Source organism: Cryptotermes secundus, unplaced genomic scaffold, assembly GCF_002891405.2.
Source record: "Cryptotermes secundus unplaced genomic scaffold, Csec_1.0 scaffold743, whole genome shotgun sequence".
In the NCBI taxonomy this organism is placed as follows: Eukaryota; Metazoa; Arthropoda; class Insecta; order Blattodea; family Kalotermitidae; genus Cryptotermes; species Cryptotermes secundus.
This window is the reverse complement of record NW_019745093.1, coordinates 191,433-208,366: the sequence shown is the minus strand read 5'-3', so window position 1 is coordinate 208,366 and position 16,934 is coordinate 191,433. Positions and strand designations below refer to the sequence as shown.

Here is a 16,934-nt window from a genome sequence, read left to right as displayed (position 1 = left end):
TACACAAGTACAGGGATACTCACTCATGGAGCTGAGCCCTTCTTGAGAAGCAGCCAATTGTACAGCCACTCAAGAACTTCCCAGCATCTTATGGAACCCGAAGATTCATTACCGTGTCCACAAGAACACTCCACTCCCTATCCTGAGCCACATAAATCCAATCCATATCATCCAATCCTATCTCTCTAAGATCCATTTTAATATTGTATACCCACCTACGCCTTGGTCTTCGCAGTTGTCTCTTTCCTTCTGGCTTTTCCACCAATATCCTACATGCATTCCTCTTCTCCCCCATTCGTACTACATGCCCTGCCCACCTCATCCTCCTTGACTTGATCATTCTAATTATATTTGGAGAAGAGTACAAGTTATGAAGCTCCTCATTATGCAGTTTTCTCCAACCTCCTGTCAGAATAGGCCAGAAGTGGCCGCAGTACAAGGGACTTAGCCCCACCCCACTAGCAATAAAAAAAAATAGTGCGTTTGTACTAATGATATACCGAGAGATAAGTTTCCCTGTCATAACAACTTAACCTCAAAACTGTTTCAGAACTAGTGTGATGTCACGAACTGCACTAAGTTTCGGGTCTTTGTCTACGTTACCTACAGTCCGGGCTTCTATACCTGGCCGCTATCCGCAGACTGCGCAGCGCATTTGGTCGAGCCCACTGAGTCCACAGTTAAAGTGCGTCACCCTCCCTCCCTCCCCATGTTCCAACAACGCAAATGTAAACAATACCCCGCAAGTCCTTTCCTTACTGTTTCCTCTCGCGCAGTTCACAAGTCAGGTCTAAAAACATGGCCTATACACTACAATGCAACAGGAATGTACAAGTGCAGGATGAAAGGCAGAGGAAGATACACAGATGAAGGAGAAGAATAAGTAAGGGAGAAAGGAGGAAAGCCGAGCGTAAGGAGGAAAAGTACAAGCTGACGCAAAAAAATTTTTTTTTACAACTTGAATGAGGATTACAGTCTTATGGGATATGATTCCGTGCAGTTTGGTAGATGAGTACAAACATTTCAGAGGAACCCACTCTCTCTTCACCCTGAACGTGTCTGTAGCACGCACACGAGACAAGAAATGCGTACAGATTTCCGTTCGTGACATCTGTAGGACAGATAACACATGGGGGTAGATGGAAGGAAAATAACAGCAATGAGTACCAGGGATTAATTAACTAATTATCCTGGGGAGTAAAGCGCGGCCCGCGCGAAAGGCTGACAACTGTCTAGAAAATGTGGGAACCTCAACATCTCACAACCCTATGGGCCTCCACGGCCTGATACAAGAACAACTTTACTTTTTACCTAAAGAAACAGGATGTTTGAGTGTGCAGTGGATGAAACTGGGTCAAGACAGAGTCCAGTGATGGGATCTTGCAAAACATGGGAATGAACCATCGACCCGCATAAAAAAGCAAAAATCTCTTAATTAGATGAGGAGCTTTATAGTTTCAACAAGTACTCTTATCTGTGTACGGATCTACAGAACCTTTGTTGGTCCTGGGCCGCCTATTCAGTTTCTTAAGCCTATACACAATCGGTAACATTCCTTGGACGGGGTCGCTACCTACACAGAATAAATGCACACTGACATCCATGCCTTGAGTGGGATTCGAACCCACAATCCCAGCGTTCGAGTGGGCGAAGACAGTTCAAGTCTTAGACTACGCAGCCACTGTGATCATCAACAAGGACTCTGCTACATAGAAATAGTTTGTTAGCTAGACAGTTTTTCAGTTGGTTGGCTAGCTAGTTCATTAGATAGTGAGATAGTCGTGACCCAGCGGCACCTTGGAGACAAACACGTGCCGCTTCTGCGCAGGTGCGTAGCTGAGCAATATGGCAACACAGATACAAGTGTCGTGTAGCTTACTCGTAGTTCGTCCTAGGAACGTGGAGTTTGCCTTGTTCATGATCGGAACATGCCATGCGTGAGTCATGCGCGAAGATATAAAATTTATTCCCAGACATTTTGAACAGCCATATGCGTGTTTCCATCACGAAGACACGGCTTCGACTCCGGGTCAATTCATCCACTTCACGTCATAGAATAAACCTTCCCTGTTCGCCTCTAGAGCGACTGTTTCAATGTCTGCCCTGGGCCAGGCAGTGTTCACATGACGTGTTCAGACTGCAAATTGCCATGGTAACTGCTCCATGTTTGTTCTCTTCATTACGTCATCCATGCTGCTGTTAGCTTCCTCGTAACAATGATCTTAATGAGACACAATTGCACAATCAACCTTGTAGCCAGAACTTGTTAGATGCTTCTTCAAGGGAATGCTATAATCTGTAGCATTTCTTTTCTTTCCCCGACCCAGAGATTCTTACTAACAGCATTCAGGATATTTCAGATCAAAAGTTATTTCGACTTTTTAAAGATTCTGCAAGTTCTGCAAGGCTAATACATTACATAGTCGTTATACAGCTCACATGGACTTCGGAGAGCTGAGGACTGGGTTCAACACCAGGTGATTGATGTTGAGTTACTTGACAGGCGAAGTGAAACAACAGCAAGTTCTCCGAATTTCTTCGGTTTTCCCCTTCCTCCACCATTGTGCCATACTCATCTATCACCTCCCCCTGAGGTGTGCGACAGCCCTGCCACGCAGCACCTTATCACATTCTCTGTCTTTAAGGTGGGGGCGTCATCTCTGACCCGGCACTTGGCTGCTTGCAGAACAAGTAAATACATTTTTTTTTTCACTAATTCACGTCAAGAGTATCAATCTTCACCACCGCCGAAACCTTAAATCTCCACTGTGATTTTTTCAGTTTCACATAGCAGTCATTATGAAAATTGCTGTGTTTTGGGATGTGTCGCCGTATATTTTGGTAGATATTTGACAATTCTAAGTCCACCTTGAAGACGGAGGCGGTAGGTTCCCCTAAACCGTTGGCAACCACCAACCAAATTATACGGCGCCACATCTCAGTAGGCAATAATTCCAAAATTTCGTTCTTGATACTTCAAAAACTCTTTACGTCAACGTATTTTTTTATTGCTAGTGGGGTGGGACTAAGTCCCTTGTACTGCGGCCACTTCTGGCCTATTGTACCAGCCCCAGATGATAGGTGAGGGTGATTGTGGAGCAATTTGTGGAATGAAGATTGGCAGGGGAAACCGAAGTACTCGGAGAAAACCTGCCCCAGTGCCACTTTGTCCACCACAAATCCCACTTGACCAGACCCAGGATCGAACCCGGGCCGCAGCGATGGGAAGCCAGCGACTAACCGCTTGAGCTATGGCGCGACCATACGTCAACGTATCTAACAAACTAAATAGCGAATTATTACGTTATCCAAACAAAAGGACGGAAAAATCTTTCAGAATCTGCACACAATTGTCAGATGTGAGTAATCCCATGTCCTGTTCTGTGTACGATAGTCTATTTTTAAAAAGAATGGTTGCGCACGATTTTAAACACGGAGAAATGGCAGGTCCGTTACTCGGGGATTCAGACAACAGAACGCACCTGCTGTGCACGACACACGAATACGCAATCGTTGCTTCTCTGTGGCAGTCTCAAGATCTGTTCGTCCGTGGTACACTTAATGACGTCACTACTCACAATGTATTGTAGCGTGCAGCGCCGTTTCTAGGCAACGACTGCAAACGTGTCCGCAGCAACGAATCAACACACAGCAATAGAAGTACCGTTGGAAACGGTGTTTTCTACGGTGGTCCGTGCCGAGGAGTTATAAGCGAGGCGAAGTTACCGCTCAGTTCAATCCCGTGTGGAGACCGAATCGAATATCTCCACCGCAGCACTGCGAGTCGTAGGAGACGAGGAATAGGGAAGTCACGAATCTGAGAGAGTAAAATATAGTCGCGAGTTCGACGGGACTCGGACCCGAAAATGAATGCGCTGAAGAGGACCAGCAAAAATTGTAAACAGACCCGTCCTCTCGTCAGAGATAGTTCAGTCGGAAGGGAGCCGCCGTTCAGTGAGAGCCCAGAGGCATAGGAATAGCCATTGCTAGAAGCCGTTACCAAACAACTACTAGTAAAAACAATGCGGTACAGAAAATATTTAGCGTGTGATTTGTGAAGTGTGGAGATTAGCATTGGCTGTATAATTAAGTGCACTTGCGAGTTGTGTGTTGAAGTTATAAATAAATCCAATATCCAATCCGAAACCCCGTCGACAGTCACTCTAAATGGTGATAGTATATGTAGAGTGTAACTGAAAAGTGCGGACAAACTTTCGGCACGAGTTCCACATATCAAAACAAGAAATGGTGTTCGGAAACATTTAATTTGTAGCTGAAGGAACACATTTACAATCAGTGGACAAAATGACCTCCGTGAGATCCAACGCACGCCTCGACACGTCTCATCATGGACCACCGCATCCGTTCACAGATGGCAGGGCAGTTACGGACAGCCTGACAGGCAGCCACAGTGCGATGAAATGGCCCTTCGCTGTCAACAGGAGCTGCATACACAAGGGTTTTTGGGTGCCCCTCCCCCCACAGGTGACGTGACAGTACAGCTATCCAGTCACCACGCAATGAGGCCGTATGGGGGGGAGCGGTACAGCTCCACGCATTCTTAACCTCAGCACATGGAGATGAGTGATCAGCTTTATGTCTCAGCCACTTCACCTCTTTAATATGGTAACTTATTAGACAGCTGAAATTTGATTGAAACCCACTGTCTGTCTAGGTGAATTTATTAGACGGACAGCTTATCCTCCACATATGGTTTATCATTACGGTTCTACCGCAAAAACCTCAGGACCTGGCTAAATTTAACGCACAGATGGAAGCCGTAATTATATATCAGCCCGCAAGCGCACCCAGTACTCCACTGTGTTTCAGCCATTCTAAAAACGTTGCTTTTAAAGGCAATTTAACATGTTGGTCCCGAACAGAATGGGCGAGCCCACAGAACTGACACAGTCCAGATGCTACAGAAACCACATCGCGTGTACATAACATGCGGTAACAAGATCGTGTGAGATCAGATGGTTGGCTGGCACTACATAAAGAACTGGAAGGCATAAGAAACGAATCGGTAGTGGTCATGTTAATGTAAAAAAAAGTAAAGGTATCCATGTAACAGGCCGTGGAGGCCCATACGGTTGTGAGATGTTGAGGTTTCCACATTTTCTAGAGCAGTGCTGTCCAACGTTCGTATGTACTCGGGCACAATTCACTGATGCCTATGGAGGTGCGGGCACCACCACACACTACTGCTAGTAGTACTTCTACTACTACTACTACTACTACTACTACTACTAATAATAATAATAATAATAATAATAATAATAATAAAATATTTCGAAAATATTTAACAGTACTCAGACGCTCAAAAATGTCTCTTGTCTTACAATTTGAATTAATATTACAAATCGGCTCAATTATATGTGATTACGGAGGGCGCCAGAAAAATATACCGCGGGCGCCGCGTTGGACAGGGCTGTTCTAGACAATCGGCTCACAGATGGCGGCAAGGTTGTCAGCTTTATACGCCGGCCGCCCTTTACCCCCAGGAAGATTCCTGGTACTCATTTCTGTTATAGGCTGAGTTGACCCCAGGGCCATAGTGCGGCTGGAAGGAGTAGGTAAATTAAAAAAAAAATCCACCTCATCGGGATTCGATCCCGCGACCTTCCGGTTTGTAGCATAGTGCCTCATCCAACTACGCTACCGCGTGCCCCTGCCATATTAATGTAGTATTCCAATATTTTCCTGCAGCGACTGAGGAAAACAACGAACACCTCTGTATGTTCCAGCCAAAATTGAACCCGAGTAACTCCAGGAAACAAATCAGAAGCAGTAGATAAAGATGAAAGAGTAATACAAATTTGGACATAACGAGAAGATAATGGAGGAACAGAAGAACAATATTAATATGACGGGGTTAAAGAAACAGGAAAAAGAAGATGAATATTAAAAAGGACAGGAGAAAAATACGATGAGATAAAGTTGGAGAAAGAGAATAAGACATAGAACAAGAAGCTCTGAGAACTAATCGCTTACTTTCCTTTGTTTCTACACGGACCGCACAGAAAGACGCGTCCAAGGATTCTTTTTACCCAGCCGTTGCCTAGCAACTACAGGACGGGATACAGACGCACAGACTTATATGAGGGATTTATGAAGGGCTCAGGTGCCACGATATGCATACCAAGTTTCATAAAGATTGGTTCAGGCTTTCATGAGTTGATGGTGCAGGAACACAGCACAGTGCTCTCATAAACCTACTTTTATTTTTTTATTTTTTGTCAAAATAAAAAATTTGGCTTAAAAAAGAGACAGATAAATAAGAGAATAAACGCTCCATGAAGCGTCACTCTCTTGATGACCGTGTATAAAAACGGAGTCTTCAGACGGAACTGCGAATGCGTCGCTTCGCCATTTCCTGCCGGACAGAGCACATTTATGTGCCTTCTGCGTCCATTAATCCTCTACACACGGCACAATTGGCTGACATTCTTAGACGAATAAGGGGTTGGATGCGAGGGGGGTGTATTGGCTTGTGTCCAGTCTCTCCCCTCCTTTACCACAGAGAATGATTCATGAGTTTATCTGCTCAGTCTGTTCACGTCGCGTCATAACACTTCCCGCTCTTCTTACGTAATTCGAGAGACGAGAAACGGGGGTTCATGACTCAATGAGATTCTCACGAACAATATGCAGTATACGTGCTCAGAATTGCCGTCTTACAGATATAACCGTACAGACTGGACTCAAATTGGTCACGAAAAGGGTCCTTTATGAGTCCAATCTGTACCGTTATTCTGTTCCACGCCACTATGACGGTATCCTCTGTGGTCTAGTGGTCAGAGTTCCAGCCTACAGATCCAGAGATCCGGGTTCGATTCCCGGCGCTACCAGATTTTCTGAGACGTAGTGGGTCTGGAACGGGGTCCACTTAGCCTCGTGAGGATAATTGAGGAGCTATTTCACGGAAATAGCGGCTCCGGCCTAGAAAACCGATTAACGGCCGTGGGAATCCGTTGGGCTTACCAGGCGACACCATCTATCCGCTAATGTTGGCACTAACTTCGCCGACAAGCGGCGGTCGCTCGATCGGTATAGTTCGCTTGCGGACTAAAACCGGTTTTTTAAAGGGTCCTTTAAACACGCTAATCTGTCATGCGCCATAAAATACAATTTTTCTGTCAGCTAAATGACTATCAGTTTCTCAAGAAGTTAACAACAAGCCTAATATTATGTTTAGGAGCCGGGGTAGCGCAGTCGGTATAGCGACTGGCTACGGGCTGGACTACTGAGGGGTCAGAGTTCGAGCCCCGGTAGGGTCAAGAATTTTCTCTTCTCCAAATTGTCCAGACCGGCACTGGAGTACACCCAACCTCCCATCCAATTGGTACCGGAGGCTCTTTCCCCGGGGGTAAAGCGACCGGGGCGTGAAGTTGACCACTCACCTCCAGCTAGTGCTGAGGTCAAGAAAATGTGGATCTATACATCCACTCCTCCATACGTCTTCATGGCGAAGTGCTTAATTAGTCGAGCACGGGGACAACTTTACCTTTACTAGTATTGTGTTTATCCACAAAGTTTGAACATAGCCAACTCTGTCGTGTTTGCTAATACCGAAAAATCTCTCTGTACTCAGAGAGACCGCATTTTTAACATTTAAATTTAAACAATACTATCGACTTTTCGCAGTCTCGTGTGGTCACGCGACGGTAAGGCCGACGCCATAGGCATCGATCTGCTTGGACGCCAGGAGACGCAGACAGACGCCGTAAACGAGATCAGGGGTGCCACCCTAATGCAACAGGCTGGCTAAATATATTGCTTGTCTCTTAGGAACGCCTGCATCTCTAGAAGACACTGATTGACACACGAAACCAACTAACACGGGATTATAAAAACTGGGGTTTTTTTTCCCCTGGCCTCTGATTTTCAGTTTCATGATCATTTTACAGACGGTAGGACTCCTTGGGCGAGTGATCAGCTCGTCGCAAGGCCTCTACCTAAACACAGGACAACACGAACAAAGAATAAACACATACCAAACATCCATGCGTTGTGTGGGATTCGAACCCACGATCCCAGCTTCCGAGCGAGCGAAGACAGTTCATGCCTTAGACCGCTCGGTTACAGTGACTGGCAATGTATAAGAATAATATATAAGAATTCAGTTCGTACCTCACAGGAAACAGATCCGAACCCACGATTCCGGCTTCCGAGCGAACTTCATGATTTAGACCGCTCGGCTACCGTGACCGTCAAAATGCCCTCTTAGGGCCAGTAATTCTTAAGATGGCAACTGTAAGGTTTTCCAAAACGTTCGACAACCCTTAACAATAGACACGATCTTCACTAATATTTGTAAATAAAATAAATACTAACTGAATCCATTTCTTGAAAAAACACAGAAACTTAATATTTCAAACCAATAAAGGGCTACGTACGATACATTTTAACAGTGTTAAAATCGAGAAATAAAAACAATAACAGCTTCACTTTCAGGATGCTTTACCCAGGGGGTGTATGGTCAACTTCGCGCTTTTACCCACCGCGTGTGAATGTGGTGGAAGACATACGGCTGTCACAAGCAGACAGTTTCACTTTTTCGGTATATATACAATTTATTTTAACAAAACCCGGGCGAAGAATGGCCCCCTTTCAATATTCTCCAGTCCGGTACCACAGCGTCCAAGATTCAAACAAGTCGCCGAGCGTATAAGAGGTAGACCAGTGTAAAGGAAGTCAGGAAACGTAGCACAACTCTGACGAGTGTATTCCCTTCTCTTTAATCAGATCAAAAAGCATAAGACTTGCCGAAAAAAAAAGTGTTAAAAAATAAAAGGTAAAACTATCCCTGTAACAGGACGTGGAGGCCCATAGGTTAGTGAGACGTCGAGGCTTCCTACATTTTCTATAGACAATCGGCTCACAAATGGCGGTAAGGCTGTCAGCCTTACGCGCCGGACGCCCTTTACCCCCAGGAATCTTCCTGGTACTCATTTCTGTTAGAGGCTGAGTCGACCCCAGGACCATAGTACGGCTTGAGGAATTAGATCAACTGAAAAATCCAATGATCTCATCGGGAATCGAAAAGAAAATATCTCTTGCATTTGCAGGAATCGAACCCAGATTTCTTGCTCGTCTATCGCGTAGCTTATTCACAATGCCGACTGAGCTACATGTATGGAATTTATGTTAGCAAGTTGATAAAAATAAATTCACTCCGGCGATAAAACGCGAAGAATTCAGACATCATCAAATTCCGCGAATCCAATCTCATGGTCTGCACAACACGGAATGAAGACAGACAGACCGAGCGGGCTCAGGTAGCGGTACCCGTCTAGACTTGTCTTCCGGATTAACTTATGAATGTCTGAACCAATCTTTATCAAACTTGATATGTGTATCACGGCATCAGAGCCCATTTCAACAGCGTACTTCATAAATCCCTTCCACCAATTCGTATAGGTACGTTGCTAGGCAACCGCTCAGAAAAAAACGTTACTGAGGCAAAAGGATTACATAAGCAACAATAGAACTGCTAGACACGTCGTTTTCTATGCAGTCCGTGTCGTATCAAACGAGAGTCTGTGTATCCAGCTCTCGTTGCTAGGCAACGGTTCGGTTATCACGTTCCCGTGGCAACGAGGAATCGGAAGCGTCGTTTTCTATTAGACCCATAATGTATAAAAGGAAAAGAGGCGATTAGTTCTTACCAGAATATCTTGTTCGTGGTTTTACTCATACTCTCGTGGAAAATATTTGTATAGTACTTCGTATTGGCCACGACCGCTTCTTTGCAAAACTTTTTAGCTGTATCTTCCATTTATCATCCAGCCATTCGCCGCCGTACAGTCTAGACAGCGACTGCGTGGTAAGACAAACGACAAAATAAATATCTTCGGCGTGTTCTCTGAAATGCCAATGCAATGGTGACTAACAATTTCAAGGAATTCAAAGCAGTTGTGTGAAACAATCCTTGAAGTCAAAGCTTCGTAGTTACCCGAGTTTATCGGGGCACGCGCAGTATCTGTGACAATGAAACCACAGGAAGCTGGAGGAGACACAACTTCCTCCCAGAGGCAGCAGCACAATGCCAGATGAGTCAACTGCTCCTACAAGATTCGCTTTGCGACTCATAAAGCCTTCCTCTGATACTTGCACACATCTCGCGGCCGTACAAGTTTCTCCCATCTTCTGCATGCAGAGAGCATGCTTACAAACTTACTTTACCCTCTTAAAGCTCGACCATTACTACGAGGAAGAGTCAGTAAATAGGTCACAAATGGAAGTAAAACAGCTATAATTAATGTAATAGGTTTTCTATGTGTATCACTAGGTAGCAGCACAGTCCAGCTTCGTGACAGTGTAGGTACCAAACGCGCATGCGTTATGTTCAGGGGATGGTATCAGTAGTCAAAATGGCGATCATGCTTGAGGCGCGCACTACTCATCAGCAGCGTTCTGTTGTGCGTTTTTGGTGGGTACCAAATGACTCAATGCAAAGGATATTCATAAATGAATGCATCCCCTTTATGGTCACAAATGTTTCGCTGATGACGGAAGTTCTTAATAACTCAAATGACTGTAACAACATTTGAAAATACGTTCTATTACTGTAATTAAGGCTATACAAAATCAAAATAGCTCTCTTCGCAGAACGTAAGCTTAAGTTCCGTTATCTGTAACGGGCAAATTACCTTGTCGGAGATGACGTCCCCAACCTTAAGACCGAGGATTTGATACTGCGCTGCCTGCTCAGGGCTATCACACATCTCAAGGGGAAGCGGTGATAGATGAGCATGGAGCAAAGGTAGAATGATGATTAGCAGGGAAAACCCGAATAAACCCGAAGACGAACCTAATCCAGTGCAACTTCGTTCATCGCGAATCTCACGTGAAGTTGCCCCAGGAAAACACTCGATGTCTATGCTGAGAGGCAATAGCCATGAATGCAATGTGTGGGCAGAACGCAGACAATAACCCACAATTAAGTATTGCATTTTAAAACGTTAATATAAGATTTAAATGAATGTGACCTAATCATGAGCTCCAGTCAGCGTTAGTACAAACATGTGTCTGTACGTCAGTTAGCTGCACGTGTAATGCGCACAGGGGTTGGAAATCGCAGCGGATCAATAGCCGCTACCAGCAGCCCCGCGCGGTAACTCATGACGCAGCTCGCAATTCACTGCCTCCTTTCTGCGTAGCGATTCCAAGCTACGGAAGTGCAGTTTCTACCCCTAACAGCACCTCATAACACCGTGTTTCGGAAGAAAGTACTACCTCCATTTACATGGTGGAAGAGATAGTCAAGCAAGTGACGACAATAAAGCTGGTTATTTGCTTTGGTCTATTCTTCTACACTGAAGATGGAGTTAATACGTTCCTTCGACACGTCACAAAACTTATAGGCAGTAATTATGAATGAATGAATGAGGGGTAGGCCTTCTCGGCCCTTGCACCGCGACCTCAGTGGTCTATTGTGCTTCCCCTTTTTTTAATTATTCCCTCAGCAACCCCGCGCTTCAGATGAAGCGCAGGATTTTGGACGTGGGGGCGTCAAAATAGTCACTTGGTTCCATGAAGTATTGACCCAAGTGACCTCTTAAATAAGCTAAAGCCTCACATTCACACAGGATGTGTGTGGCTGTTTCGTTTTCTGTCTGACACCTCTCACAAGTGGGGCTATCACTTAGTCCCAGTAGGCAGTAAGTAGATCGCAGAAGATATGATCTTCATAGCCGTTGCTTAGTGAACCTCAAAAATTCACAGAAATACGTCACCTGCACTTCCCAACTTGAGTGGTTACTGGATGCAGTAAAGTCTCCCTCAGGGAGATGTTAATCCGTCCGTTGGTTACGAACCTTCTGCCTTCTACACAGCAGCTCTTCACTGGACTATTATCCTGAGCCAGCTGAATCTAATCCGCATATTCTTAACCTACTTTCGCAAGGCAGGGCAAAGCTGTTTGTGGGCTTAACAGCACTTACCCTCCTGAAATGGGATTTCAAATATCCGGAAATCACAGGGACGGCGAAATAAGCACAAAACTATGAAGGCGTAGGGAGAAGTCGGATATAGCTCCATGCATTCTTTACCTCAGTACTACAGCGAGGTGTGTGAAGAGCTCTACGCCTCGGCCTACTAACCGTCATGAGAAGCAGCCCCGGTACCCATCAGACAGGAGACTGTCGGTATCGACGGTGTGTAAAACAAACCGGTTGTCCCTATCGGGAATCGAACCCAGCCCGTACTCAGACTCTGTACGAACTGAGGAACTCAATGGAGCGGATCCTTTCTTAAGAAGTCGCCAGTTGCGTACTTCCCAACACTTTATGGAACTCGACAGGTCATTACCGTGTTCACATAAGCCTTTCATTGGTCCCTATCCTAAGCCAGACCAATCCAGTCCATACCACACCATCCTTTCTCTCTAAAATCCATTTTAATAATCATCCTCCCACTTAGGTCTCGGTCTTCCTTGCGGTCTCTTCCCTTCTGGCTTTCCCACCAAAATCCTACACGCATTCCTCTTCTCCCCATGCGTGTTACATGTCCTGCTCATCTTATACTCCTTGACTTGATCATTCTAATTGTTGCTGGCGATCTGAGGAAAGTGATGAAGTTGTGTTGGACGTATGACGCTGTTTCGCTCAGTATTTGTCGGACAGGCACGGTGAACCATACAGAAAGGTTTATCCAAAGTTGCAATGCTTTCGCCTTTTGTTTATACTGCCACACAATGCAGGCACTGTAACGCATGCGTATACAGGCCCAGATGGAAACATCCATAAGACGCACAGACCTCACGGCACGGTTCAACGTTCCGAGAACTTTTCATATCCTGAGAGCAGACGTGTCAATGTGCTTGTCACATAAAGTTACAATTCTTTTCTGACCTATCTGTTCACAGGGTGTTTCATTTTTCGTGCGAGTGACGTGATGGAGCCCAGGGGTAAACGCAGTTTCAGCGAATGTACAGGATGCAATGACGAAGCAGAAACTATGCAGAGTTCGAACCGATGTACCAAGGCACAGCGGCCCAGGTTAACGCCTTGGTCATTCTTTAAATGCACTGACCCTGCCCTTGAACCAACATGACACCAGAAAAAAGGTAAAGCTCTTTCTGTATTTAATTGTCAAGAAATAAAGACGGGGTGTTGAACGATCTTAACCCCGCCACTAAGGATGCGTCATAGCTCAGGCGGTTAGTCGCTGGCTTCCCATCGCGGAGGCCTGGGTTTGGTCATATGCGATTTGTGGTAGACAAAGTGGCGCTAGGGTAGGTTTTCTCCGAGTACTTCGGTTTCCCCTGCCAATCTTCATTCCACCGATTGCTCTACAATCACCACCATCTATCATCAGGGGCTGGTAAAATAGACCAGTAGTGGCCGCAGTACCAACTACCGCAGTCTCGCCCCACTAGGAATAATAAAAACAAAGAAAACGGCACTTGATGGAGGTGAGTGGTGAGCTTCACGCACCGCTCGCTTTATCCTCCGAGACAGAACACCCTGTAGCTATCGGATATAATTCTAGGAGTGTCCCGGAGCTGGTGTGAACGCGGTCGACAAGAGAATTGAACCCCAATTCCTTAATCGACCAGCCTATTCTCACCCTCATATATAACAGTTGTTACAGCCTGAAGTGTACTATCTCTATTTTTTTTTTTTTTAAGTTTCTTGAGGTGGGGTGTGACTGAGTCCACTTGGTACGTCAGCCATTAACAACTATTGTACCAGACCGGATGATATATTATGAGTGTAGAGCAGTAGGTGGAATGAGAATTGGCAGGGAAAATAGAAGTACTCGGAGAAAAACCTGCCCCAGTGCCACTTTGCCCACCATAAACCTCACAAGACCGGACCTAGGCACGAACCCGGGCCGCTGCGATGGGAAGCCATAGTGCGACTGTAAGGATTAGACCAATTGAAAAATTCAGTGACCTCATCGGGACCCGAACCCGCCACCTTCCGACTTGTAGCATAATGCCTCAACCAACTACGCTACCGCGTGCCCATCTTCATATTTTAATGGTTTAAATTTCCAATATTATTTCACCCCTTGTCCCTTCTCTGGTTTAATAATAAAAGTAACAGAATTATTGTGTACTAAGGGCTGAAATATTGAAAAATGAATGTGAGCCTTGAATCCTATGAATGCAGTTGCATGTTATAATTAGCTCGACTTATGACCCATTTAAGGGAACTTATTAAGTCAGCCATACCAAGGTTAAGGCAACTGACTTTGGAGTTGCACCACTTGCATTGAAAGGAAACACGGATTAAAAATAATTAATTGCTGAACTCTGTATTGAAACCATTAACTTAACACCAACGTTAACACAATAAAGGTACAACTGCAATTGTTGCTGTATGTTAGAGCAAGAATGTTATATATGCAACTGACAGCGTACTCACAGCACCCTTTGAATCCTCTGCCCCCCCCCCAATTTTGGCGTTTCACCAGAATTAGAATAGACAAGAAAAATTCAGCAACACACATAACCTTGTGTACACAAAAATATTTATTCACTGTAAAGTTGCGGGCAGTCAACAAACGCAGTCCGGTCGAATTATTCTTCTGTAGCCACAATGGTAACGTACTTTTTTTGCCTCTGATGTAACATCACCACTAATATAACTGCCAATACCATTCTTTCTAAGTTCTGCTTCAAAATTTCTCACATAAATTTGTTACGCTGTAACTAATTACGGATATTAGAGAGATATTTACTACTACTTCTTTTTTAGGTTATGTATTACATTATATACAAGTATTGTCATTCGTCTCTTCAAAGCCTGGGGGCGCACCGGTTCTGAACCTCTGTTCTAAAGGTTTGCATACATATCTTTGAATTATTTAGTAAACTGTTGTAGCCGTACTGTCTATAATCAATACGGGATGAAAGTATGGCATGTTTCAAATCTACTGCACCATATCAAACAACCTCTGCAAATAAATATCTAATTAAGTATATAAAATAGCTATACTCACTGGCATTCGTTCATAATTTCCTCCTGGGTTCGAACCTGGACCGGTGCCAATTTCTCCACTGATTCATCATAATTGCAGAAACAACGTGTGATTTTGTCATCGAAAGTATTAACAAGATCTTCCAAAGATCCTGAGAAGGTCTCGGTGAAATTATCCGCCACTGACGAAACTTCAGAGCCACCACTGCCACCAATGTGGGGGGGATGCCCCACAATATTTTGCTGAAGTTGATTCTGAACATGTGTTGTTTGTTGTTCTGAAGAAGTCAACTGATGTGCAGTTTGTAACACAGCATCATTGTCGTTCAACTGTTGAGTCAGCTGCTGTGACGGTAACACTACCATCCCGTTGTTTGTTGATGTTGATAGTAAACCGCTTAAAGTTGCTTCCTTGTTGAAATTATTAGAATTTCGTGCATCTTGATGAATGAAATTGTCTTCACTGACTGTTATAGACGTGGATGAGATCTGGTGCTGTTGGAAATCTCCTGGCATTACACCCCAGTCTTCTGTTTCTTCAAATTGTGCTAATGGGGCTTCGAATTTTAGTTCGGCCATCTTGCTAGCCATGTCGCGCATCGTCTGCTACACTCCCGAGCGGCTTGCGCTTCTGCGCCTGCCTGCCTGTGAATGGAGAGAAACTAAAGCGTGGTCGCTTGCGGAGACTAGTGGAGGGGAGCTCTCGTGCTGAGCGTGACGATGTTCTCGTTGATTACGAGAAACTGTTTTGATTCTACTGTCGTCTGCTTTCGATTTAGTATATCGGTCAATATGTTTCGTCCAAATCTTCACCCATCGGATGAACCAAGATAAACTTCATATCTGGAAAGAAGAAAAATGAATACTCATGTCAACAAAAATGTGACCTAAATTTAAATTTTAATACAATCGTACTATAATAGATGCCGGGATAGCTCAATCGGTATAGCGACAAAATGGTTCGATTGCCGACAGGGGAAAGTGATTTTTCTCTTCTCCACAGCAACCACACTAGCTCTGGAGAACAACCAGCCTCATATCCAATGGGTCCCGGTGGCTCTTTCCCTGGGGCTAGAGCGGCAGGGGAGTGAAGCTCACCACTGAATTCCACCTAATGCCGAAGTCTCCACCCTCCCCCATACGTGTTAATGCCTTGGTGCTTAATTAATTAAGCACAGGGACAACTTTGGCACTTTACCTAAGTCGCTCTCCACAATTTGTGAAAATCGGAGCCTTGATCTGTAGTTTCAATATGCGGTAAGTGATCCCATGTATTACAGATACTACAAAAGAGAAGTACAGCAGTTTTCATAAATAATTTTGAACGTCCGATTATGATCCATTACGGTCGAAACATGTATGTCATGTAAAGAAACATCTTTAGACGTGTTGCATATAAGACTGTTGAATAAGTGACTTGAATAATAAGTGATATGCAAAAGGATGCTGCAATATAACATGAAGTTCCTCCAAAACGTCGGTAAACTTCCACCACACTTCATGACGTCACATCGCAGAAAACACAGCTCTACCATTTTTCTTTTCCTTGGCACTACAGCCCCAGTGGGCCTAGGCCTACCTCCGTGAACTTCTCCGTTCACTTTTCTAGATCTTACACATACGGTAGGACTCCTAGGGCGGGTGATCAACTCGTCGCAAGGCCTCTATCTGTACACAAACACAGAAAAACGCACACACACAAACTAAACATCCATACCCTGACTGGGATTCGAACACACGATCCCGGTTTCCAAGCGACCGAAGACAGTACATGCCGCTCGGCTACCGTGACCGGCAGCTCTACAATTTTGGTCAGTGAAGGAGAGAGAGGGGTGGGGGAACACCGGGCTGCACCGCCTAGCACAGTAATGACATGTCAGAGAAATCCATCAAACGTCCTTCTTCTGTTTTGTATTCAGGTCCCAAACCTCACGTCAGGGCCGTGCCCGTCAAATACACGCCACACAAATCGGACATGGTTCAAAGCAGCGTGGAGAGATT

General features: G+C 44.9%; 1 protein-coding gene and 1 long non-coding RNA gene across 6 annotated transcripts in view; one reads left to right on the top strand and one right to left on the bottom strand.

Moving 5' to 3' along the window:
• Nucleotides 1-16,934, bottom strand: part of LOC111874951 (fasciculation and elongation protein zeta-2) — a 132,014-nt gene that overhangs the window by 41,760 nt on the left and 73,320 nt on the right. For all 3 annotated transcript variants that reach the window (XM_023870841.1, XM_023870840.2, XM_023870842.2), the window contains one exon: nucleotides 14,956-15,776. In XM_023870841.1, coding sequence (XP_023726609.1) covers nucleotides 14,956-15,533 — 578 coding nt within the window. In that variant the 5' untranslated portion in view covers nucleotides 15,534-15,776. The remainder of the gene's footprint in view (nucleotides 1-14,955; nucleotides 15,777-16,934) is intronic.
• LOC111874953 overlaps nucleotides 1-16,934 on the top strand; it is a 33,906-nt gene that overhangs the window by 2,167 nt on the left and 14,805 nt on the right. For all 3 annotated transcript variants that reach the window (XR_002844635.2, XR_004514152.1, XR_002844633.2), the window contains exon 2: nucleotides 12,872-13,072. This is a non-coding gene — a long non-coding RNA (uncharacterized LOC111874953). The remainder of the gene's footprint in view (nucleotides 1-12,871; nucleotides 13,073-16,934) is intronic.